This window comes from Acinonyx jubatus, chromosome C2, assembly GCF_027475565.1.
Source record: "Acinonyx jubatus isolate Ajub_Pintada_27869175 chromosome C2, VMU_Ajub_asm_v1.0, whole genome shotgun sequence".
Taxonomy (NCBI): Eukaryota; Metazoa; Chordata; class Mammalia; order Carnivora; family Felidae; genus Acinonyx; species Acinonyx jubatus.
In genome coordinates, this window is record NC_069384.1 from 57,187,632 (window position 1) to 57,213,795 (window position 26,164).

At 39.3% G+C, this 26,164-nt stretch overlaps 1 protein-coding gene across 7 annotated transcripts in view; it reads left to right on the forward strand.

Moving 5' to 3' along the window:
- The first annotated feature begins 203 nt into the window (after positions 1–203).
- The window catches only part of CD96 (CD96 molecule), a 97,564-nt gene continuing 71,603 nt past the window's right edge, over positions 204–26,164 (forward strand). For 2 of the 7 annotated variants that reach the window (XM_053220821.1, XM_027077686.2), the window contains exons 1-3: positions 210–556; positions 2,761–3,114; positions 20,723–20,847. In XM_053220821.1, coding sequence (XP_053076796.1) covers positions 496–556; positions 2,761–3,114; positions 20,723–20,847 — 540 coding nt within the window. In that variant the 5' untranslated portion in view covers positions 210–495. Of the gene's footprint in view, positions 557–2,760; positions 3,115–20,722; positions 20,848–26,164 lie in introns of all 7 variants that reach the window. The other 5 variants (XM_053220822.1, XM_053220823.1, XM_053220820.1 and 2 more) reach the window with 4 other exon arrangements.

Below are 26,164 nucleotides of genomic sequence, written 5' to 3' on the forward strand. Positions count from 1 at the left end.
CACCCCCCCCCCCCAGGAAATGAAGGTTTTCCTGAAATAGGGGTGACAATTTACAATTGAGCAGAAAAATGGATATGAAAGACACTAAGCTCACATTTGTTAAATGACTTTGTGCTCTTGAAAAGAAATGTATAAAAAGCACATTATGAGTCGCTCTGCATGATTTCCTTTGTTTGGATTTTAGAAGCAGCTTGACTGACGCAGAGATCCTGAAGGAGAGAATCTTTGGATCCTGAGAAGTCTTTTAACGAAGGTGATACACAAAATTTTAGAGAACAATTTCAACATTGTTCTATTGAAGGTTATACTTAGCTCTGAACCACATTACTTTCCTGTCTACGTTTCATTTCCTGGGGTCTTGCCAAGTGATAAACAGACCCAGGCGTGCAGCAGGTTTGGGGTTTTTCTGCACAAACAGGGTAGCTGGAGTTTGCTTCAAGGCATCGATTGACTTCTGTGATCGTGGAGATGCTGGCGTGAGGCCTTCAGGAGACGATGGAGAAAAAATGGACATATTGTGCTGTCTGTTCCATCATCCAGATACATTTTGTCAGGGGTAAGGCTTCCACTTGTCCTTTCTTGTCAGATCGGCTGCTTTCGGGGTGAGTGGGGCCTCTGTTCATTTAAAATGCGTGCGACTGCGGCTGACATTGATCACTGAAGGCAGATCGTTGCTAAGGTTTTCAGTTACATATTTAAGTGGCAGCTTTCGCAGAGATGTTAAGAGTCCAGAAATGATTACTAACGAACACTAAAAACGAGAAGGGAATGAGTAGTTTGTGTCACTGCTCTGAGACATTTTCACCCATTTCCTTCCGAAGAAGACCTCTGGAGTAACTGGGAAATTGTGCTTCTTGGAAATGAAATGCTCTCCAAATGGTAGTGAGAACAACTCCAGAATACTAAAAAAAATCACAAAGCCATCAGTGCTCTGAGATCCTCGCTCATCTTTCTCTCTCAAGGATCCTGTTTCTTTTGTATGGAACAAGCATTACTCCTCCAAATAGCTAACGTCTTTGGGAGTTGAACATATGTTGAATTTTAATGCAGCATGTGTAGGTAAGGACCCAGAAGACAAAGGAGGGTCCTTATGACAGTGGGAACCCATGTCTTCAGGGCCTATTTAAAAAAAAAAAAAAAAAAACACGAGGAAAGATTAGTTCTGCATTCCATAGCATGGGAGTATTATAGTGAGCTTGAGTGTCTTAAGAATTAACTGTGCTTTACAGATATCGCAACGAAGATCCTAAGAAGAATTTCTAAATCAAAGGAGACTTTGGAATACAGTGCTGTGGATAGGATCAGAGTCGTATTATCAGGCAAAAGAGAGCTTACAGGGAATGACATTAAACTGTACTAACCTCTGTCCTACCCAAACTTTTGAATCCATAAAAGTGTAATAATTCCCATTTGTCAAGTACCTTAGAGAGCCTTGTTTCTTCTCCGTTGCTTGTCATCTTTTTATCTTTTTCCTTTGTGAGCTTCAGTGGGACTTGTCATAATAGTATATCATTCCTGTAACAGTGTTCCATTAACACTAAAACGGAGGCCTCCACTATTGAAGGCATGTCAAAGGCTCAATGCTTAACATATTTTAAGTGCCTTATACCATGTGGTCAGAGAGCTGATGGGAGAGAATCTTCTTCTTTTATGTCTAGTATTTCAAAGTGTTGATTATTGATGATCCTGACCATAGTTTATCTTTAGTGGACACCCTGAGGTATTTTCTCTCTTTCTCCCCTCAGGAGCCCCAACTGCAGGAAAATAAAGGTCCTTTTGATCTTCATATATTGAATGTCAAATTTCTTAGTCTTCTCAACCAATTTGGGAGGCAGTTTGGAGGTTATGAAGGTTACAGAAAGAGCACAGACTCTAGGCAACCAAATTCAGGGTCTTTTACTGTGAGGTGTGACTTTAAGCAAAGCACTTACTCATCTTGCGCCTCAGTTTCGTCTTTGGTAGAGGGTTAACAACATCATTCTTTGGTATGTGAGAAGGATTAAATAGTCTATTTAAAAGCCTCTTGAGAACATACATTTTTATTTTTATTTTTATTTTTTATTTTTATTTTATTTTATTTTTTAAATGTTTATTTATTTTTGAGACAGAGAGAGACAGAGCATGAACGGGGGAGGGTCAGAGAGAGAGGGAGACACAGAATCGGAAACAGGCTCCAGGCTCTGAGCTGTCAGCAGAGAGCCCGACGCGGGGCTCGAACTCACGGACCGTGAGATCATGACCTGAGCCGAAGTCGGACGCTTAACCGACCGAGCCACCCAGGCACCCCTGGAGAACATACATTTTTAAAACAGCTACACACGTGTCAGTTATGTTTTCAGTTTCAGAAAATATTATTTGTGTGTTATATGCAGCTGTTGATTCATCAAACCAACCAAAACCAAAACAAAACAAAACCAGCCCATTAGAGTCATTGCAAAGATAGCTGTCATAATGTTTGCTGGTGGGCTTCAGGTTCTAAATAGGCTTAATTTTATTTGCAGGTAGAGAACTTAAATTATTCTTTGGACAGACCAACAGACAAAGAGATCAATATTCCCCTAGCGTCTTTAATCAAATGCCTCCTCATTTGCATTGAGTCTCTGCTTTACTGTCAGGGTCACGCACAAGCTCTCTCCTCTACCTAAGGCAACCAGAGAAAAAAATTCCTCAGTTGCTCACCTCACTGAAGTGACCAAGCTTTTTAAATAAGAGTCATTCCACATGAATCACGCAAACTGATGGCTCATGTTCCCTTTTCAGGAGTATGGGGAAAAGCATCCAATGAAGAAGACATCTATGCTTTCCCTGGCTCGGATGTCAACTTGACCTGCCAAACATGGAAGAAAGACTTGTTGGTACAGATGCAATGGTCCAAGGTCACTGACAAGTTGGACCTGATTGCTCTTTATCATCCCCAATATGGCTTGCACTGTGCCAATGACAGTCCCTGTGAATCACTGGTGACTTTCACAAAAACTCCCAGAAATGTGTCAAAATGGACCCTGCACTTAAAGAACGTGTCCTCTTCATTCACCGGGAAGTATGAGTGTAGCTTTACTTTGTTTCCAGAGGGTGTTCGGACTAAAATCTACAACCTGCTCATTCAGACAAATGGTAAGCATAACTGGGAGGGAAAGAATCCCATGCTTTCACTCAGCTCTCATTCATTCAACAGGTGTGTATTCTGAGCCAACCACATGCTAAACGTGGTGCTAAGTTCACAGAAGTTGAACAGAAAGGGGTATTGCTTGGAAAGGAAGACAGGAATTAACTAAATAATTCCACAAACAAAAGTAAAATTGCAACAGTGATAAGTGGTAAGGACTACAATGGTCTTGTGAAAGAGCACGTAATAACGGCAGGGAAACTGACCCTCAGAAAACAACACCTGAGCTCTGAAGTCTGAGGAAGGAGTGGACATTAACACCATTTAGGATGTGGAGGTTTTTGAGTGATCCCTTACAGCTTGTGTAAGGGACTTTATAGTGTTTAAAGAAATGGGAAAATGCCAGCAGGACTGCAGTGCAGAGGTTAAGAAATGAGGTGGGAGATATGGCAAGGACCAGATCGTGTCAGATCTTGTCAGCAATGTTTCAAAGGTTTGATTTTTATCTAAGAGCCATAGGAAGACATTGAAGTATTCACAACAAAAGGATGGCATGACATTTATAGCCTGGCTATACTTGGGTCATAAAAGATTTTGCTGGCTTCAGTATAAGAATGGGGTGAAGGTGGGCCAGAAGGGAAAGGTGGGAGTGAACTAGGAGACCGTCCTCGTGGCCCAGAGGAGACAGAGTGATAGTTTGGGTAGACATAGAAACAACAAATTGTGTGCTTTGGGCATAAAAGTGAGGGCAGTATGAGTGAGGGAGAGAGAAAAATTTAGGGTGACATCTGGGGGGGAGGTTGCCACTCACTGAAGGGAAAGGGAGCCGAGGAGGTTTGTGGGGGAAACTATGCAAGGTGCTTTGGATATATGATATATTTAGTATAGGGTAGGTAAAGGCACAAAGGCGGCGGCTGCACATGTAGCATTCACACATACTTGCTTTAGGGGGCTGCGTTTGGAGGCAGGAATCCTAAGCTTAAGTTCTAGCTCCTTTCTGGCCAGAAATAAATTTCACCTGGGGACTGTCATGTCCATTCTCTGAACCCATCTGGAAAATGATGATAATATTGCCTACCCCTAAATTAGTTGGTCCTATAGTAAATGGTTTCCATTTATACTAATGGAAAAGAATGAAAATGAAAGCCAACAAATGGAACATGCGCTGGAAATGAAGTGTTTTTAACTCAGGGGCAAAGTGGCCTGATAATATAAGAAAAAAGCAACAAAAATTAACTCCTGAAGGCTGTGCTAAAAGAGGCATGGAACTGCCCAGGACAGGCAGCAGGGAGGGATTTATTACCCCCATCACTTCCTCTTCTTCCTTATCAGGAGATAAGGTGGTATTAGAACAGTCCACCTGTAGACGTGGAGCTCCTCTGCCACTACTTTACAATGCCCTGTTCCTAGTGCTGTTGTCCAGGAAAAAAGAAATACTTGAGTTCAACTGGGGACGGGGTGGGGTGGAGTTGAATGAAGAGAAACAAGGAGACCTGTGTAGAACAGTGCCTACCTGCCCATACCTTGAAGTCAGGTAGCCTGGATTTGAATGTTGGCTCTGTCATTTATTAGAAGTATCATCTTTGTCAAGTTATTCAAGTCTCTAAGCTTTTGTTCTATTGTAGAAGAAACATGAATGGTTATAGTACCTCCTTCACAGGTACCATTATTTTGATGATTAAATGGGGTCATCTGTAAAGCACTTAGCATACTTCCTGCCAGACTGGAAGAGTTTGGTAAAGGGTAGTTTTCATCATTAAGAAGAGTAATAATGATAATGAGTGAACTCTATCAGTTCTTATTTGTAATGGGTCCTACTCCCTCTCTTCTTGCATTTGTCTAATTTGGAACCCAGCCGAACATTGAACATACATTAGCCCAAGTACACATTGACCTTGGCTTTAGATTAAGATTTTGTACCTTTTGCCTAAATCTGTGAACTGTACTATTGCATCTCTGTGGGTCTAATGTCTACTCCATTGAGAATTGGCTTGATTCTCAATGGATTGATGTACCCTATAGGAAGTAAGTCATATGGGGACATGTCCTCATCATGAGGACAGCACTGGAGAAGAGGTAGTATGTTATCCAGAAAGGAGAGTGGTGTTGCCTTTAAGGAAAGTGTATTCCTTGAAATAAAGGGCAATTCAAAGAAACTAAGTTTGCAGCTACTAAAAACTGAAACTCTCAGGAGAGGCAGAAGCCATGTCTACATTCTTTGTGGTTGGAAGTATCCCAGATGATAACTTTGCTGTTGGTCAGCTGGACCAGATGAAAAAGAAAAATGGCCTCCATGTTAGAGAAATAGTTCTGCTACTGTGTATTGAGTACAAAGCGGGCAACATACAAAAGAGCAAAACAGAACAGGAAAAACCATCCTTCATTACAGAGTGACCAAAAATGTAAGCCTGGTAGAGCGCAAAGGGGCAGACACTTAACTCAGATGAAGCCGTTGCCTTTCGAAAGCCCTGTCAAGTCCCCACCCAATGACACACCTTTTCCCCCTTTATTCCTTTGGTCTTCACTCACTTCTTCTCCCATTTGTGCCATTTCCCTCATACATCCCTGTGAGATGTTTGCAAGCTAGTTGGGTAAGCAAAGCACACGCGACGTGAAAACACTTACGAAGCTTGTGAACAAAGCTGAATTGAAGTGGTAAGAATCTAAATATGAAAATCTGAGGGACCACAGGCAGTTGGGACCTCTTGTTTCCTTTCCGTTGTGCTCTGAGCCGTTCTGAGCCCTGTCTGTTCACAAAACAGTATATGCCTAAATTCTGTCCCTATGTTCCCGGGGCGGGGGCGGAGGGTGGGGGTTGCCAGAAGGGATTCTGTTCTCTTGTCAAAAGATTTTGTTCCTTGGTGTGAGTTAGTGCTCCGAGGCTGTGGACAAGGATAGAAATGTAATAAACCTTTCAGCATTTGCTTCTTTTTCACTTTCACTTGCAAGGGTTTTCTTCAAGGTGAGCTTTCAAGTTACTCCAAGAAATGCAGTTTTCTGAGTTAAGCCCTGGGTTGTAGTAATCCAGGTTTCCTAGTTTGAATGCAGCTGGACCCACAGTGCCTGAGATTGTATGAGCTTGATGTGTTTTAAAATGTGAAGTTGCTGGGCTCTGTTATCAAAGTGCAACATGATTTTAATTTTCCAGATCACTACAAAAGCCTTAGAGGGCTGTTGATGTTGTGACTGAAAACAGTAGGAGGAGAAGAAGTAGTGATAATAGAAGGAGGAGGAGGAGTGGGAAAAGAAATACATAGAATCTAATAAGAGAAATATTCTATTCTGTTGTCAGTAAATGAATATAATATCTTGATAATATAATCTTAATACTCTGAGTCTAACTACCTTGTCCATAATTTGTTCTCTGATGTTTTTTTTCCAGTTTTACTGAACTATAATTGACATAAGACATTGTATTGGTTTCAGGTGTATGACATGATTTTAAAAAATTTTTTAACGTTTATTTATTACTGAGAGACAGAGAGAGACAGAGCATGAGCATGGGAGGGACAGACAGGGGGAGACACAGAATCTGAAGCAGGCTCCAGGTTCTGAGCTGTCAGCACAGAGCCTGACGCAGGGCTTGAACCCACGAACTGCGAGATCAGGACCTGAACGGAAGTCAGGCGCTCAACCGACTGAGCCACCCAGGTGCCCCGGCATGATGATTTGATATATAGATAGATAGATCTATGTAGCTATCTATATATGTGTATAGTGAAATGATCATCACAATAAGTGTAGTTAATATCTATCACCTCACACAGTCGAATGTATTTTTCCCGTGATGAGAACTTTTAAGATTTACTCTCTTAGCAAGTTTCAAACATATGGTACATTATTATTAACTGTAGTCACCATGCTGTACATTATACCCCCAGAATTTATTTATCTTATAACTGGAAGTTTGTACCTTTTGACCACCTTCACCTATTTCGCCCCCACTCCCTGCCTTTAGCAACCACCAATCTGTCCTCTGTATCTATAAGTTCATTTTGTTCTGTTTTTGAAGATTCCACATATAAATGAAATTATACAGTATTTGTCTTTCTTTGTCTGCATAGTATAATGCCCTCAACGTCCATCCATGTTGTCACAGATGGCAGGATTTCCTTCTTTTTTTTTTTTTTTTACGCATGAATGATATTTCCTTGTACATTAGAATATTTTCTTAATCCATTCAACCATCAGGACCCACTTGGGCTGTTTCTATGTGTTAGCTATTGAAAATAGTGCTGCAATGAACATGAAGATGTGTATATCTTTTTAAGATAATGATTTTATTTCCTTTAGAAATATACCCAGAAGTGGAAATGCTGGATCATAGGGTAGTTCTATTTTTAGTGTTCTGAGGAGCTTCCATACTGTTTTCCAGAGTGGCTGCAAAAATTTTACATTTCCACCAACAATGTACAAGTGCTCCCTTTTCTGCATATCCTTTCTAATATTTGTTATCTTTTTGGTAATAGCCATTTTAACAGGTGTGAGATGGTATCTTATTGTGGTTTTTACTGGCATTTCCCTGATGCTTGGGGATGCCCAACATGAAAAAATGATGTTGGGCATTTTTTCCTTGCCTTTGGGACACTTGGATATCTTATTTGGAAAAATGTCTATTCAATTTCTCTGGCCATTTTTAAATTGGATTATTTGTTTAGTTGTTGTTGAGTTGTGTGAGTTTTTTTTTTTTATATTTTAGATATTAATCCCTTATCAGATAACGTGATTTATAAATATCTTCTCCCATTCCATACATTGCCTTTTCATTTTATTGATATTTTTCTTTTCTGTTAAGAAGCTTTTTAGGTTGATGCAGTCCCATTGTTTATTGTTGCTTTTTTTGCCTTTGCTTTTGGTGTCCAATCTAAAAAATCATTGCCAAGGCCAAAAAAACCATTGCCCCTATGTCTTCTTCTAGGAGTGTTATGGTTTGGGGTCTTATGTTCAAGTAATTAGTCCATTTGATTTGATCTTTATGTATGGTTTAAGACAGGTGTGCAGTTTCTTTCTTCTATCTGCAACTATCCAGCTTTCCCAATATTATTTATTAAGGAGACTGTCCTTTCCCCATTGTGTGTTCTTGGATCTTTTCATAATAATATTATTATAAGTTAATTGATAATATATGTGAGTTTAATTTTAGGGTCTCTGTTTCATTGATCTATGTGTCCGTCTTAAAGTTTCTTTGAAATTTGCTTATTTATTCTGAGAGAGAAAGCACAAGTAGGGAAGGGGCGGGGAGAGAGGGAGAGAGAATCCCAAGCAGGCTCCATGCTGTGAGCACAAAGCTGGACTGGAGGGCTTAAACTCACAAAACTCTGAGATCTTGACCTGTGCCGAAACTAAGAGTCGGACGCTTAACCGACTGAGCCACCCAGGTGCCCCTGTGTGTCTGTTTTTATAGCATAGTTTGTTCTTGAACTTGAATGCTGACTCTTCTTAAATTCTTGTATTCAATCTTTATCCAACAAATATTGTATGTACTTGAGGTGCTAGGCACCAGGAATACAATACAGACATGACTGTCATCAGGAATCATGAAGTTCAATGGGAAGAGACAAAAAATAGCCAAATAAGCCAAAAAATGTCAAATTGCAACAGTGAGAAGTGTTCTTGCAGTAAGAAAGTAGTGTTTTGAGAGGATATAATAGGAAAATCAAGAAGGGTTTCCTGGGGAAGTGATGCTTGAGCCATAGTTAACCAGGTCAATGTGGGGAACACAGCTTTACAGAAAATGGGATGTATAAAGACTCTGGTAGTAAGGAGATAGCGCAATTGTGGGAGATTTTAAAAGGTATTATGTCTTGAGCATAGGGATTGAAAGGGAAGCAGTTGAAGATGAGGCTAGAGAGATTGAGAGGTCCAGTCAGGTTTTATCTTTATCCTAAGAGCTGTGGAAACTAACTGACAGATGGTGGTTTTGATTTTCTTTTTTTAATTGTGGCAAACGTATAGAGAATTTATTGAAAAAAGATACAGAGGATAATGTAGATCAGTTAAAAGACAGGGCAGAAATCTAAGTGAGAGATGCTAGTAATTGAGTAGAGTGGCAGTGAGGTACATGGGGAGGAATGTTCAAATTAGAAGTATATTTAGGAGGGGCGCCTGGATGGCTCAGTCAGTTAAGTGTCCAATTCTTGCTCGATATCTGCTCAGTTCAGATATTGTTGAGCCCCGTTCATGAGGTTGAGCCCAGTGTGGGCTGAGCCCAGTGCTGATAGTGTGGAGCCTGCTTGGGACTCTCTCTCTCCCTCCCTCTCTGTCCCTGCCCCCCTTGCTCTCTCTCTCTCAAAATAAGTAAACATTTTTTTAAAAAACACATTAAAAAAAAAAAAGAAGTAAGTTTAGGATATTCACCCCACAGGATTTGGTGTTGGATGGTACATGTGGAATGAGGAATAAAAAGCAATGTCAGGAGATGCTTCTTGTTTCAAGTATGTGGAACAGAAAAAATGGGGGAATTACTCACTGTGTTAGGAAAAACTAGAAGACAATCAGATTGTGCAGAGATTGCTTTGAGTTTGATTTTGTACATGTTGAGTTAGACATGAAGTTGACACATTCAGGAAATCTCGAGGAAATAGATGATAGATAGATAGATAGATAGATAGATAGATAGATAGAATTCCTGTTCTAGAAGAGAGGTTTAAGTTGAAGATACAAACTGGTGAGGCATATGAGTGTGTGCTAACTGAAGTTTGGGGAATGAAAGAAATCATTTAGGCAGAGAAATTCGAGGGAGAAAAGCAATGCGGCCCTTCAGCAGAGTCCACAGCGAGAGATGGAGAAAGATACATCTTTAAAGGTTCCGGAAGAATGGCTGAAGAGGCAGCAGTAAAATCAGGAGAGGAGTTGGCTCACAAAAACCGAGAATGATAACATTTCATGAAGGGAGTAGCTGTCAATTCTGACGTTTCTGAGAGGACAGCGTGGTTATTGGATCGTATTTAGGAACAGGATGGTATTGATCACCTTAACGGAAGCTGTTTTTGTGGCATGGAAGAGAGATGGAAGTCAGGCTGTGGGGAGCAGAGGAGTGAGTAGGAGGCAAAGAGGCGGAGACAACAAATGTTGACATAACTTGTAAGAAGTTTGTTAGTGATCAGAAGAAGGCCATGCGTGCCCAAATGAGGGTTGTCATTGGCGTTGTGGCGTTAGTGGTGGTGGTTTTAATTAATGCAAGATGCTTGACTAAGCTTCAAAGCCCAGTCAAAGTTGAAAGAGAGTAGCTAAATACACCGCAGAGCAAGTACAATAAGTAAACTAAGGTTTCGGAGAATATAGGGGCAGTGGGATTTATAATAGCAGTACTACAGCTACCCAGAAATTGGAAAAAGGGACCGGTTTTAAAAACTGTAACAGCAGGGAAGGAAATTGGGATAAGTGCATTTGAGGAGGGCGTTGCCCTCGTCTATTTTCTCTAAAATAGGAAACAAAGTCACCTTCAGGTAGAGAGAGGGAGGAGGCTTCAGAAAGAGATTGGAGAGAGTTTGAAATACCATCTATGAACAGAGGGAAAATGAGTTCACAAGGTGAATGTATTTGGATTTTTGGTCAGGGTTGAACATCCAGTTGAATATGGTAACAAATTGTAGTGAAGACAAGTGTTTGGCTGCTTGGGTCTGGGCATTAAACAGTAGATCGTTGGGGAGGGGTACCTGGGTGGCTCAGTTGGTTAAGCATCTGACTCTTGATTTCAGCTCAGGTCATGATCTTGCAGTTCATGGGTGTGAGCCCCTGAGTCGTAACAGCATGGAGCCTACTTAGGATTCTCTCTCTCTCTCTTTCTCTCTCTCTCTCTCTCTGCCCCTCCCCTGCTTGTGTGAGCACTCTATCTCTCTCTGTTAAAATAAATGAGTAACTGGGGTGCCCGGGTGGCTCAGTCGGTTAAGCAGCTGACTTCGGCTCAGGTCGTGATCTCGTGGTTCATGAGTTTGAACCCCCGTGTCGGGCTCGGGGCTGACAGCTCAGAGCCTGGAGCCTGCTTCCGATTCTGTGTCTCCCTCTCTCTCTCTGCCCCTCCCCCACTCTGTCTCGCTCTGTCTCAAAAATAAGTAAATGTTAACGTTAAAAAATTTTTAACATAAATAAACAAGTAAACATTAAAAAAAAAGTAGATAGTAGTAATTCACTATTGTTGGATTTCCTGTATATTAGTGGTGAAGGGAGACGAACCAAGGGATTTGGGATATTAGCAAGAATATTGCTGAAATTATGGGCTATAGAATTTTAGCTCAACAATGAGGGAAATGAAATAAAGCTGATGGATTGGGAGAAAGTAGAGATCAATTCATTAAAAGACTCAATGAGGAGAGAGAACAGTTGAGATGAAGTTGGTTGCACAAAACGACTAGCAGGGGTGTTTGTAAGTTTGACTTAGTGAGTTTGTAGGTGGAGCAAGTATGTATGGCAGAGAAGGTCCAGATGTGATCAGGGGAGTGGATGGCACAAGTGGAGTAGGGACAGCGGAGGGAGCAGTGGCAGGACTGAGAGGCCAGGTAACGGATAGGACAACGGCACTGTAACTGAAACCACTCAGGATTATATAGGGGGTTAGGCTGGCTAAGGGTATTGCAATCCAGATACCAGCATCTTCAAGGAATAATGGATGATGATTGGGACATTTGAGTGGGTGTTGACAAGCTTGAAGGACCAGATAGTAAATATTGTAGGCTTTGTCCCTATAGCCCCGTCAGAACTGTTCAACTCTGCCATAGCATGACAGCACCTATAGACAATACGTGAGTAAATGGGCCTGGCCGTGTTCTAGTAGAACTTTATTTACAAAAACAGCCACCAGATTCAGCCCACAGGCCACAGTTTTACATTTCCTGAATTAGAGGATAATAGCAGTGAATTTGGAGAAAGAGGGATTAGTTTTTCTCAAAGTGTGTTATATGTAGCTGGCAGTACTCACGATGATTTCAGATGACTCATCAAAAAATGTTAAAACTTCTAATTGTGGAAAATTTCAAACATGCAAAATTATATAGAATAGTATAATGAGTTCCCATGGACTGAACATGCAACTTCAACAATTATTAACTCACAGACAATCTTGTTTCATTTAAACCCTTAGCAACTGCCACCTCCCAGATTAAGGAAAATCCAAGGTATAGTATTTATTTATTTTTTTAATGTTTATTTATTTATTTTGAGAGAGGGAGAGAGAGGGAGGGGCACAGAAAGAGGGAGAAAGAGAATTCCAAGCAGGCTCCATGCTTTCAGTGCAGAGCCTGACGTGGGGCTTGAACCTAAGAACTGTGAGATCATGACCTGAGCCAGAATCAAGAGTCGGATGCTCAACCAACTGAGCCACCCAGGTGCCCCAAAATCTTATTTTAGAATGAGTCTTTAAAAGATATATATGTTGTTATATATATATATATATATATATATATATATATATATATATACACACACACACACACACACACACATATATATAAAATAAAGCCATGATACCACTACCAGAATTAAAAATAACTAGTAAGTTCTTAAGACCATTAAATATCCAGTTGGCCTCATAGTTGTTATTTTTACATTTTGGTTGTTTAAATTAGGATTCACATAAATCACATAAAGTACTGGGAATCATTTGAAAAACGTCTTTTAATCTGAAGATTATTTTATATTTCTTATTTTTCTTTTCCAATATATTTGTTAAGTAAATTTGACTCTTTATCCTGTAAAATTACCCACAGCCTGGATTTTACTCTTATGACCCATGGTATCTCCATGTCCCTCTTTCACTAGTTAGGTATAGAGATTTGATCACACTATTTGTGTTTTTATTTTTTGTTTTTGGCACAAAAACTTTATAGATGATGTTGCACAGTTACATCAGAAGCACATAATGTCTAGTTGTGTGATGTTAACAGCCACTGATAAGTATTGCCTAGATCCATTAATTCATTATGGGTTGATAAATAGTGATGCTCTAATCCTATCCTTCTTTCATTTTTTGGATGAAGTCTTCTTTTTTTTTTTTAACGTTTATTTATTTTGGAGACAGAGAGAGACAGAGCATGAACGGGGGAGGGTCAAAGAGAGAGGGAGACACAGAATCTGAAACAGGCTCCAGGCTGTCAGCACAGAGCCCGACGCGGGGCTCGAACCCAGGGACCGCAAGATCGTGACCTGGCTGAAGTCGGACGCTTAACCGACTGAGCCACCCAGGTGCCCCTGGATGAAGTCTTCTTATAGAGAAATTTCCGCTCACGAGTCAGCTGTTTATTGGATGTACAGATTGTATCAGAAATGCAGGATACTTGATTCTTTCCTTTTATTTATCAGATTTATAAATGAGTTGGTTCACTAGCATTCTTACAAGGTGACCAAGAAGTATTCTGTGTTAAGTATTACGAATTCATATGAATTTAAACATATTGATGAATTCCAGCCCATTATTATCCTTATTTTTGTTACGAGAGTCCCATATATAAAATCTATTTAATCCTTTGTGATGTAAGTTGCAAATATTTTCCGAGTTTGTCAACTATCTTTCCTTGCTTGTGATATTGTTTCCAAATCAGCTTAATTCTTACTTTTATGGAAAAAGTTTCCCCATTCTCATATTACATACAAATTCACTCATGTTACTTCTAACACTTGCATGGATTTTTACTATCATTTAAATTTGTGGGGCGCCTGGGTGGCGCAGTCGGTTAAGCGTCCGACTTCAGCCAGGTCACGATCTCGCGGTCAGTGAGTTCGAGCCCCGCGTCGGGCTCTGGGCTGATGGCTCAGAGCCTGGAGCCTGTTTCCGATTCTGTGTCTCCCTCTCTCTCTGCCCCTCCCCCGTTCATGCTCTGTCTCTCTCTGTCCCAAAAATAAATAAACGTTGAAAAAAAAATTTTAAATTTGTGATGCTAGGTTTCTAGTATTAAAAAAATGTGCCCAAGTTTATACTTTTATATATCTCTAATGCTTTTTTCCTATTTATTCTGTTTTTCCTTTCTGCAGTTTAGAAATTTTCTATTGACCTATATTGCATTTCACAAATCTTATTTTTCGTGATGTCCAGTAAGTTTTCAACCCAATCAAATTAGTTCTTAATTTCTGATACTATATTTTAGTTATTGTTTTGAGTAGATTTTTAATTCTTTGATGAGATTGCCCATCTTTTCATTTACTTTCTTCATCTTTTTCTTTATTCTTAAATATATTAAAAAGAGTTATTTTAATATTCTTGTTGGATAACTTCAATGTCAGGGTCATTCTTGTGTCTGTTTCTATATTTCTCTCTTGCTTTCTCTCTTTTTGCAACTTCCTCCAATATTATCTCTTCCTTTTGTTATTATTGTCGAAGATAAACCCAACAGAACAGTGCAACAATTACTGGTTTAAAAAATTTCATGTTCTGGGGCTCCTAGGTGGCTTGGTCAGGTGAGTGTCTGACTTTGGTTTGGGTCACCATCTCGTGGTTCGTGAGTTCGAGCCCCAGGTCGGGCTTTGTGCTGACAGCTCAGAGCCTGGAGCCTGTCTTCGGATTCTGTGTCTCCGTCTCTCTCTGCCCCTCCGCTGCTCACGCTCTGTCTCTCTCTCTCTCTCTCTCTCTCTCTCTCTCTCTCCCCCCCCCCCCCCACACACACACACATACATACTTACCATTTCCTATGGTCTTCATTCCATCATGGAGTGAAGTTACTGTTTGGTATCATTTCCTGTCAGCCTAAAGAACTTACTTTAGAATTTCACATAAGACAATCTACTTGCAAGGAATCTTGTGTTTTTTTGTTTGTTTTTTTCCATTTTAATTTCGAAGGATAATTTCACTGAATGTAGCGTTCTTAGTGGGCTGTTTTTTCTTTCAGCATTTTGAATATGTCTTCTGATCTCCTTTGTTTCTGGTGAGAAGTGAGCCATTAATTGTTTTATTGGTCTCTGCATGCGATAGCTTTGTTTTGTTTTGTTTTGTTTTTCTTAGTGATTTCAATTGCGGCTTGCATAATTTCCTCTTTGTTTCTGGCTTCCAGCGGTTTGAGTATAATATGCCTAGGTGGGTGTCTCTTTGAGTTTACCTTTTTCGAGTTTTAAAGTTCCTGAAAGTGTAGATAATTTGGAGGAAAGTTTTTAAGTCAAATATGAAGTTTTTGGCCATTATTTCTTCAAATATTTGTCCTGTCCCACTCTCTTTCATCTCTCTGTCTATGACTCACGCGGCATACATATTGGACACTTTCTACTGTCCTCTATGGCTCTGAAGCTCGTTCTCCTTCAATCCTCCTTCTCTCTGCTCTTCAGATTAGATCACTGATATTAATCAATATTCAAATACACTGATTTTTTTATGTTTATTTTTATTTATACTGAGAGATAGAGAGCAAGTGAGGGAGGGGAAGAGAGAGGGAGACAGAATCCCAAGCAGGCTCCATGCTGTCAGCGCAGAACCAGATGTGGGGCTCAAACCCATGAACTGCAAGATCATGACCTGAACCGAGGTCAGGAGTTGGACACTTAACCAACTGAGCCACCCAGGTGCCTCTCAAATATACGGATTCTTTCTTCTGCCATCTCAAATTGGCTGTTGAGAATCCCAAGTAAAATTTTCATCATTTTTGTTATTGACATTTCAACTCTGGAATAATTATTTGGTTCATTTGGTAGTTTTCTATTTCTCCACTAAGATTCCCTATTTATTGACTCATTTTCATCATATTTTGTTTTAATCCTACGAGCATACTTATAAGAGCTGCTTTAATGTCTGTTAAATCCAATGTACTACCTATTCAGAATCAGTTTCAACCAGCTGTTTTTTCCTGAATAGAGATCACACTTTTCTTTTTTCTTCATGTGTCTTCTTTTTTGTTGAAAACTATACGTTAAAGTAATAATAATAATAATAATGGGAGAACTCCATATCTGGTGAAGTTTTTTAAGTTTTTTTTTTTAATTTTGGTAACTATCCATATTTAAATTATAAAATCGGTTTCCTCTTGATATCCCTGCTCAAGTTTTTATTATAATTCTTATGCCTTTAGTTTGGTTTCCACAGAGTTGCCTTGCATTGACAAAGTCCTTTGGTTGGTCCATCAATGAATTTGACAAAAATTGTGCTCAAATTCCTCCAGCCCACCAGGCTTCCACTTGTACATATAAATGTTGGGTAGGGGCAGAGGGGTGGTTACAGGGTGCATTCAAAGTTGCAGATAGTAATGGGGTCTCCTTTGGCTTTTATTTTCCAGTAGGCTCTCTGAAGTCTCTTCACTCACCTGTGCATTTTCCCAGGCAGCCCAGGATGGGTAGACAACTGCTTTCAGCTCTTCTATGACTCCCTAATTTCCAGAATCTCCATGTTAAATGTCTCTCTGGGCTACCACCCACCCCAAATGGAATTTGCAAACCCAAGCTAACCAAGCTGCAGTTTTTCTCTGTTTCCTACCAGGTGTGTGCCTGTTAACTAACAAAGCGTACGACCTTTACGCTCAGACCTAACTTAAGTCTGCCCCTTCTGGAAGAAAAGCTGCTGTTTGTTGTAGCCAACTCCAAAATGCGAAAATTACTTTCTCACTGGCCATGCTGGGCAAGGGGATAGAAGGATCCCCAGGCAAGAAGGCTAAAGACTCCTGCTATTTTTACTGAACTTCTAGCAAGAAGAAATGCGTCTCAATGGCATGTTTTCCTTTGGTCCTGAAATGGTGGTTTTAATACATATGCTCAGTCTTATACATGTTTTCAGCCACCAGAACCTCAATCCAAGCCTTGCCCCATTTTTGATACTTACCTTTTCTTTGCTTTAAAATATATATATGCATTACTGCTCTCTTCCTTATAGCAATGATTTGTTTTTAGTGCTAAACGTAGACATAGATTCAAGTCACCCCAGCTTTTATGTAAATGCCTCTTGAGTCCAAAGTGTATTCTATTGGAGAATCCGCAGGAAGTGATCATGGGAGCAATATTCCCTGAGTTCTTACACGTGGCATCAACAGGTTTTATGTAGTCTTTATGTTAAAAGGCTAATTTTGCTGAATATAAAATCCTTAGCTCACATTTTCTTTCCTTGAGTATATTGAGTATGGTGCTACATTATTTTCTGGCATAAAGAGTTGCTGTCAGAAGCTAATAATAATCCTATTTTCTTTCCCCATAACTGACTTTTAAAAAATACCATTAGAATAATGTGCTTAATGTCTATTATGAGCCTATTTTCCTACTTGTGCAGTATAATCTTTCAATATGTATTTTCTAATCATTATGCTTTAAGAGATTATACTTGAATTATAATTTTTTAGTATTTTTGTCTGCCTACTGCTTATGTCATTCAGTGTCTTCTATTATACATGCTTTTAATCTTCTTTGCTTATCTTTTTTCTTTTATTTTAAAATGTATTATTTATTAATTTACTTTAAAATTTCCCTTTATTCAATTAAAAAAAAAATTTAATGTTTATTTGAGAGACAGAGAGAGAAGAGCATGAGCATGGGAGGGTCAGAGAGAGGAGACACAGAATCCGAAGCAGGCTCCAGGCTCTGAGCTGTTAGCACAGAGCCCAACGCAGGGGTCAAACTCACAAACCACAAGATCATGACCTGAGCCGAAGCCGGATGCCTAACTGACTGAGCCACCCAGTCGCCTCACCCTTTATTCAATTTTTAACTTTCTTTCACTGCATTAGCTTTTGGGCTAATATGCCCTTGTTTTTCTTGTGGTTTGCTCTTAACTTCTAAAATAAGTTATTTCCAGCTCTTTCCTGAATTCTCTCACCTATCTCTGCTATGCTTCCTTCTCTCCAGTTGATTCATTTACCAGTCTGGCTAAAATTTTTCACAGCTCATATCACTTTTATTACCTCTTTTATCTCATTTTCAATTATTAAGGTATAGTTTTTATTTATTTTGAATTTATCTTTGTCTTATATGCTCTCATTGTTGTGGGGATGTTCTTTTGTTCCCTTTTCTCTCTTTTTTTGTAGTATCTTTACCTGTGATTCTATCCCATCCTTTTCCTATTGCTCACGCTTAAGGTAAATGCATGCTGATTTTTTCCATGGAAGGGTGGGCCAGGCTAGCTTTTCTGGGGTGTTCAGTGTCTCTAGAGCCATATCTTCTGTTATTTTCAAGGGAAATAATATTCCATTGTACTTTCTGAGATACACTTCCTCTCCTCCTATCCCTCACTTTTATCTAAATTGCCTGTTTGCTTTCTCCTATTGGACCTGTCCGGTTTAATTTGGATTCTACTCCCAGGGGATTCTTCTCAGTGGAGGGATATGTCTGAAAAGCACCCTCTGTCCCGGTGCTGACAAGCTTTTCCTTGTTTCCCTCGAAGGCATGGGTAATCTAATGCCTGCAAGCCCCTTTCTCCATTTCTGCTGTTATTCTCAGATTAGTCCACATGTCTTTCTAGTGATTATCTGTTGCTTTTGGAGGGGAATTCCCTAGTTCTGAGGGGCATCAGAAGCCCAGTCAATTTTCCTCTGTTTCTTTCTGCTCAGTTGCTGATACCACAGTGGTTCAGTGATTTGTCCCCACCTGTTAATGGGAATATGTTGTTAATTGGTGTCCCTATAGATACAGCCTGTATGTTTTTACGTTTGCTACTCTAGTTACCTTGTCTGTTTTTATAGGCAGCTTCAGGAATACTAAAAAAGTTAGGTCAGTTGCATTGCCAACTTCCCAGAATCTGGATGAACTTCACAAAAGTTTAATACTTATATATTTGGGTAATGCACATTAAAATATAACTAACATATCAAGTGAATTTCATTAGTATTAGTGCCTAGTTCTAAATTAGATATTAGTGCCTAGTTCACTCTCTGTTTAAAATAAATTTATGTAAGTACAACAATTACAGAAAAAAAACATTTATAGTAATTTTAAGAATAAAATTAAATAGTAGTAATGATGTGCAATCCTGGCAAGCAATTTTGGTGGTGGTATACAAATAAATCCATTTGGAAGTAGTGTTATAGCTAAATTGTTTTCACCATAAAGGACAGGCTTTTTTTTTTTTTAATTATGGAGTTGGAATAATGTTTGGAAGCAGTGATGAAGAACAAGGACAGCAGCGATCCCATCTCCTAATCTTGAAGAAATAAGGGTACAAGAAAATAAACAACCACTATTTGAGAATGATACAAGGAAGTTGTGCCCTAATGGGAAGGCCAGGTTTCAGTTTAGGAAGGGAGAAGGAAAGAATTATCAGTAAAGAGGACAGCTACTATTGCTGAGAGATTGGAATATCACCGCGTTCTAAGGGTAGACATAACATTCCAAACTGAGAAATACCCCACTTAAAAAAAAATAGGCTGTTGATAATAATGAGAGTGCTCATACCCCATGATCCATTAATTATACTTCTGGGAATTTATTTTAAGAAGCTGAGTGGTCAGGGGAAAGCTATTAGTATAAGGATGATCCTTGCTATATAGATTATAATAGTTTAAACTAAAACCCCACACTGAAAGAACACGCGATCCAATGTGTTGGAAATGACAAAACAAATGATGTTGTATATAAGTGACAGAATGACATAAAGTCTCTGAAAATTTTAGCTACAAATTGTTTAAGAATCATGCAAAACATTTGAAGTAAAAATACAATCATGCAAAACATTTTAAGTAACGTTTATTAGTTAAGAGGATTGCAAAGTATGAGAAAACATATACATATAAACAAGATTTGTATAGACATGGAAACAATAAGATTTTCAGGATATTAGTATGATAGAGTTCTTTCCATTTATCAATTGTTTTTTGATCTTACTGTAGTTTAGTTACAAATGTGTCTACACTTTCCCAAAGAGAGGCTATGAAACTGACATTTATCTCAAATTACATTAAAAATGAAAATCCATTAACAATGCTTCTTTAGAGTTTCCTTGTGTATTTTTCTATATCATCCTCTCTTTGGAGGAAGGTTTATAAGGTCTAAAAGGACAGCTAGACATGAAGGCGGTAAAAAGATCAGTGGATGTCAGAGTTTGGCAGGAAGGAGGGACCAATAGGTGGAGCACAGAGGAATTTTAGGGCAGTGAAACTATTCTGTGTGACACTACTATGGTAAAAACTTGTCATTAGACAGTCATCAAAACCCATAGAATGTACAACTCCAAGAGTGAATTCTAATGTAAGTAAACTATAGACTTGGGGGTGATCATGATATCTCAATGTAGTTTTATCAGTTGTCGCAAATGTACCACTGTGGTTAAGGGTGCTAATAGCTGGGAACATTGTGCACGCATGGGGGACAATGGGAACTCTGTACTTTTCACTCCATTTTGCCATGGATCGAAAACATCTCTTAAAAAAATTAAATCTATTCGGATGTTTAAAAAGACAGTTCGAGGTTAGGTTATAAAGTTTTACATTCTGACTGATCAAGAAAGTATGATCTGAAACCTAAAGCACAAACTTTGGGGCTAAAGCAGAGGAACATTTCAGATTGTGAGTTGGATCCTTTAAGAGTAGTTTCCTACAAATTTTCAGTGACTCTCAGTGGTTCTATTTTGCCTTTTAGACAATGAGGACCTTAGTGGGGTTTTGCCTTGTCATAGGTGTGCCCTGAGGGTGGATAAATCTCTATAGTAAAACTGTTCCTGTTTCTCTCATAAAAAAGCATTTCAGAAACCAATCGCATGTTCATGTCTTTGCCACCTATGTTTTGTTATAGTTACACAGGATGAACGGAGAAGCAGCCATTTAATAGAAGTACAGATAAATCAGACTCTGGAAATACCATGCTTTCAAAATATCTCCTCAGAAATTTCGTCTGAGTTCACCTTTGCATGGTTGGTGGTAAGTGTTGCCCTTTTCAGTGAATAACTGCAATGATCTTTAAATATTAATGAAATAAAAATGAATAACAAGTAATAATAGGGAAGGAAGCACACAGGAGGAAAAGCAGGCATTATGTGGAAGGTGGGGACTGGCGGGGGGGGGAAGGGAGGGCATAAGATTCCTTCTAACTCAGCAAGCCTCCAGGTCTATGAATACAGTAATTTAAAAATTAGTTCCTAAAGGTTAGTTTCTATTTCAAGCTATATACCAAACCATGATTACAGAGAGGAAAGAGTATGATGGTGCCCTGGAGAGGAGCCACATCCAGCAGAAACCCATTCTCACAAATACTTGTTTTATAAACAACACGTACAGAGGGAGAAACCCCTTTTCCTAGAACCCTTGCTGCTGCTTCCTGGGGAATACACAGCATTTCTTTAGATCGGGAAAGCCAAACTCTAATGCTTATAAGATATAGGCAGAAGGGGTACCTGGGTGGCTCAGTCGGTTGAGCATCAGCTCAGGTCATGATCTCATGGTTCATGAGTTCGAACCCCCCATCGGGCTTTCTGCTGTCAGAAAGCCTGCTTGGATCCTCTGTGTGGGTGTGGGTGTGGGTGTGCATGCGCATGCGTCTCTCTGCCCCTCCCCAATCATACTCTTTCTCAAAAATAAATACACACAAAAAATAAAATAAAGATAACCATAAACACAGTTTTGAGAATCACCTAATCGGGTATTTCTTTAGATGATCCAGAATATGATTAATTTTTAGATTGTCATCAAACACAGGTTTTAAAAATTTTTGCAGAACTCCTAGATCTCCATGGATGTAATGGCTGATACAATTTATAAAATACTGTATCTGCATAAATGATAATGCATATTATAAGTTACCTAAATTTTTATGGACTATCTTGGAAACTAGACCCTTCCTATACAAAGATTTCTCTGAGGATGTGCCAAACCCAAAATAATAGACTTGCAAGGAGGCCTCAAAATGCAAACTACGGATGAGCTTTCACTGTCCAGATATTTTTTGAATAGTCAGGATGAAAAGAAAAAAATGTTCGGAAATAACTTTCTCAAACTCTTCTGACAGCTACAGCGTCTCTTTGTCATCCATCAGCAAACACTTTTTTCCTCCCTTTATAAGGTTTGGTTTCTAAAATGCAAGTCTTCCTACCATTACACATATCATTAGTAGAATTCAATTGTTAACAAACAATCGCAGAAAAAAGTTGAAAAGTGGAAATGGTCTCAAGAGGGCAGGAACTGGCTATACTAAACGTTACAGCAATGGAAGTATACTATCTACACCTTGCTTGCGCTATTCCTGTTTCCCGCCAGTGGGCAAGAATTCCACTGTAATTATCACAAATTCACTATCAATGGGAACAATCAAGTTTAATCGCAATCAATAATAATATACTTTAACAAAGCTTGACTGTAGAGATTTATGCTGGCGAGTAAGTTGATCCTATAGTGTTCTTATCTTACCTAAAGTGTGGGTCATCTGTTTTTCCAAGCAAGTGTCAACTGAGCTTCTCCAGAGCAAAAAGCTGTGCCCCTCATTTCAAAACTCCGTAGCATCTAATTAGTACTTAGAACACAGTCCCTCAATAGAGAATAAATAATTGAACGCATCTGTTTCTCTTTGTCCCTTCCCCTCATAGTCCTATTCATTGGACTCCTATTAAACTGATGGTCACTAAATTCACGCTGGCTGTTCAAATGGTTGATGAGCAGCTCATTACGTACCAATCACCAGATAACTGAGAAGACAACTTCTATCTAGCAGTTTCCTTCAAAGAAATGAAGAAGACTATGCAGACCTTATCTCTGCATCCTGCCAGGACCTTCAGGATAAATGAGGGACAGAGAGAGGGCACCTAAGGTCACACAGCGAGGCAATCTTAAACTTCTAGAACCTCAAGCCATGCTGTCACTTTGAAGGATGCACCATGATGCAGACAACTTGAGGGATCTTTTTGATTTGAAGAAATCTCTCTTCAAAGGGAACATTGTATTGGCAAGTGTGCTGATGAAATTCCTACTGTGCATTCCCTCTTTAAATGTCAAAATCTATTTACTCCTCTAGTTTACATCTGTGCTCCACAGTGTTGGCAGCTGTGGGGTTCAGCAAGCCTGATATGAAATCATCTAATGTCCTCATATTAGGACAGCTTTTCAAGTCATGACTGTGACAGGTCTGCAGAGGACATAAATACCACCCCCCCACCCCCAGTATTTAATCTCTTATTAAATGAGCAATAATCATCTCTTAATCTTTTGTTAAATGAGCAGTAATAGTCCTAATAAGACAATTGTTTTTTTAAAACATGCTATAATGTGGAATTTAGAAAAAGGTTCAAGAGTGCAGGTGGTGAAGACAAAGTAAAGAGTGTAGGAACCTACTGGACTGAACTCAGTCGCTCCAGGAAGCTGCAAAATGCTCCCACTTCAGAGGCTGCACTAAGCCCTGGAAACGATTTTATAAACTACGATTATTGTAGTCGAGGTCACTGAAAAACAAAAGTCATGTCTTCTGTGTGGAATTTTATAAAATCTGATTAATTCTGTTAGGACCCTCATGACAAGGGTTATCATTGGGATTCTCAGTTATCATTTAAAAAATGATTTTCTCTGTGTACCTGACCCCATGCAATGGCTGTGTTCAATGTGTCCGTGGAGTGGTTTCTTAGCATTTGGAGAGGTTACATTCCAGGGTGGTGAGTAGACTGAAGTAGAAAGGCATCAGATGCAAATGGCGTATCCAACATTGATGTAGCATGAGTGGTCATGCAATAAACACAAAGGGTTCATCTGTCAGCGGGCACTGAGGGTTTCCGTATATGATGGGATGATGAATAAGAAGTCATAGGATGTTTATGTTTAGAGGGAATGCAGTTGGTAGATAAGGGACAAGTAACAGTTTTTCCAGTTTATGTCCTGGGGCACAAGTGTATAGTCATCTGGGAAATCCTTCAGGCTTCTTCCGGGAGCTTCTAAATAGAGTCTGCTATTCTGTTTTCATTCCAAAGTGTCACCCTGATTTCCTACAGTATAAATTTCAATTCAATCCTGCAAACATCTGTGAATCTGTTTTGAGTGTTAGGTCCTGCAGGGATACAACACGACATCAAATATATTTCCTGCTATGAAATACAGCTTCAGTAAAAATGTAAAAAAATGGCAGCATAGAGGGAGAACGGTTTGATTCTGAGCAAATGGACCTGGAAAACTTCTTAGATTATATTTGAGCTGGATAATTAAAGAACAGTTGGCCAGGAAACCTCAGACGTGTACCATACCAAGATCTGGGACCCGTGAGTACAAGTTGGTAGTGGGGGTGTAGAGAGGTGCTGAGGGAATGTTTGTTTCTAAAGTTTGTGAAGAAGGAGAGACCCATGATTTTTCTCCTAAACATCAGGAAAAAAAGGAGAGGACTCTATCAGGTTCAAATAGGTCAATATTAGTGATAACAGCACATGACTAAAACCTAGATGCTTATGTTTCTTTACATCTCTATAAATGCATCTTTTCAATATACTCTTCTTTAGTATTTGCGATGTTTTATGTTTAAACAAAAAGCAGACTGGCATCATAAACAATGTCCGCTTTCCACGCCTGTGGGAAGCCTTGCTATTCAGAAAATGAAACTGTCACCTTCTACCTGATAGCTGCTGACCCCAATTGTCTTCACCATAATCAGAGATAAAGTGGTAGCCAACCCACAAAGAACTGACAACCAATTGCAAGGACGGGAAAAATATTGTTCTGGTGCTCTACAAAAGTGGACGTGGGGAGCTTTGCAAGCAGCCTGCTTTGACAGCACTGACTGGATGGAAAATAAATGGAGGAAGTGTGAAGATAAGAAGCAGTTTGGAGATAAAGAAGTAACAATCGATAAAATTAACAGAATTTATCGAATGAGCTCTATACTATAGCTCAATGCCTGCCATGTGGTATGGTCCTCACAGATCGGTCTGACCTAGAGCTCAGGCCAGCCCAGAGATGAGGTAATATCACTAAATCAAACAGTACCAATGCCTCTTTTCTGCATTGGAAATTCTGATTATAGTACAAAAACAGGAAAGCACCCACAAATTATTTTAAGGCTTGTTATTAAGGTCATGAAGGGACACAGGAAGAGTTTTTCATGGTTCAGTACTACCCTGCCCAACCCTCATCATCCTAATTATTTTGCCCAACTCCTGTCCAAAATGTAATTATCCATTTATTTCTCTTCTGTGGGTCCTGATTTTTTTTTTCTCGTGCATTTGTTCTTCTCAAATAGACTATAAGCAGAAAAGGCAAGGACTGTTTGTTCTACTACTCTTATGAGGCTGAATATCGCAGTCATTAACTTGGAATGGAGTCATTAATTTGGAAGGAAATTGTTTTAAAAATCCTGGCTCTTGCCATTTACTAGCTGTGTGACGTAGGAGCTAGGATTAGAGTGAGGTGAGCAAGGTCCTCTCCTTAGATGCAAATTTTAAGGGACTGCCCCTCAAAATCAGTAATTAAGGTACATATTTTAATGAAATATTTTTGAAAATCAAAACTTAGAGGGGCACCTGGGTGGCTCAGTTGGTTAAGTGTCTGACTTCGGCTCAGGTCACGATCTCATGATTCATGGGTTTGAGCCCCACATTGGGCTCTGTGCTGATAGCTCAGAGCCTGGAGCCTGCTTCGGATTCTGTCCCTCTTCTCTCTCTGCTCCTTCCCCACTCATGCTCTGTCTGTCTCTCTCTCAAAAATAAACATTAAAATAATTTTTAAGTAAATAAATAAAATCAAAACTTAGAGAAAATGCATGATGAATAAAATATCAAAATCTCAAATAAGCAAAAGCCGTTGTTTGTCGGTTTTGAGACCCTGGTATGCTGTCCAAGGAGTAGTATTTTCCAATCTGCCTGTGGTTTCTGGGACTTCATGGCATCATGTCCCCCATGGCCACAACTTTACACGGTCATAAAACATTTTTTTTAATTGTAGATTTTTTTAGTTAATTTTTCTACTTGGTCAAAATATGGGAGAATATTTGAGAAGTGCCTACAGGTGCACACGTTTTTCCTTTTGTCTCAGAATTCAGTACGACTTTGGATATGTGGCCTAAACTAAGTTTTACTTCCTTCATCTGTAAAAGGGGATGATTATAGTATTGACTTTATGCTGGTATTGTGAGGTTGTAAATAATACAACTAAACAGCTTAGCATAGTACCTATACTCAGTACGTATTACAAGATAATCTTTAAAGGATCCATTTTATGACTCTCTATAATGCTTCAGTTTAGCCTTGCAGATAGTGGATGCTCATGAAGTACAGAC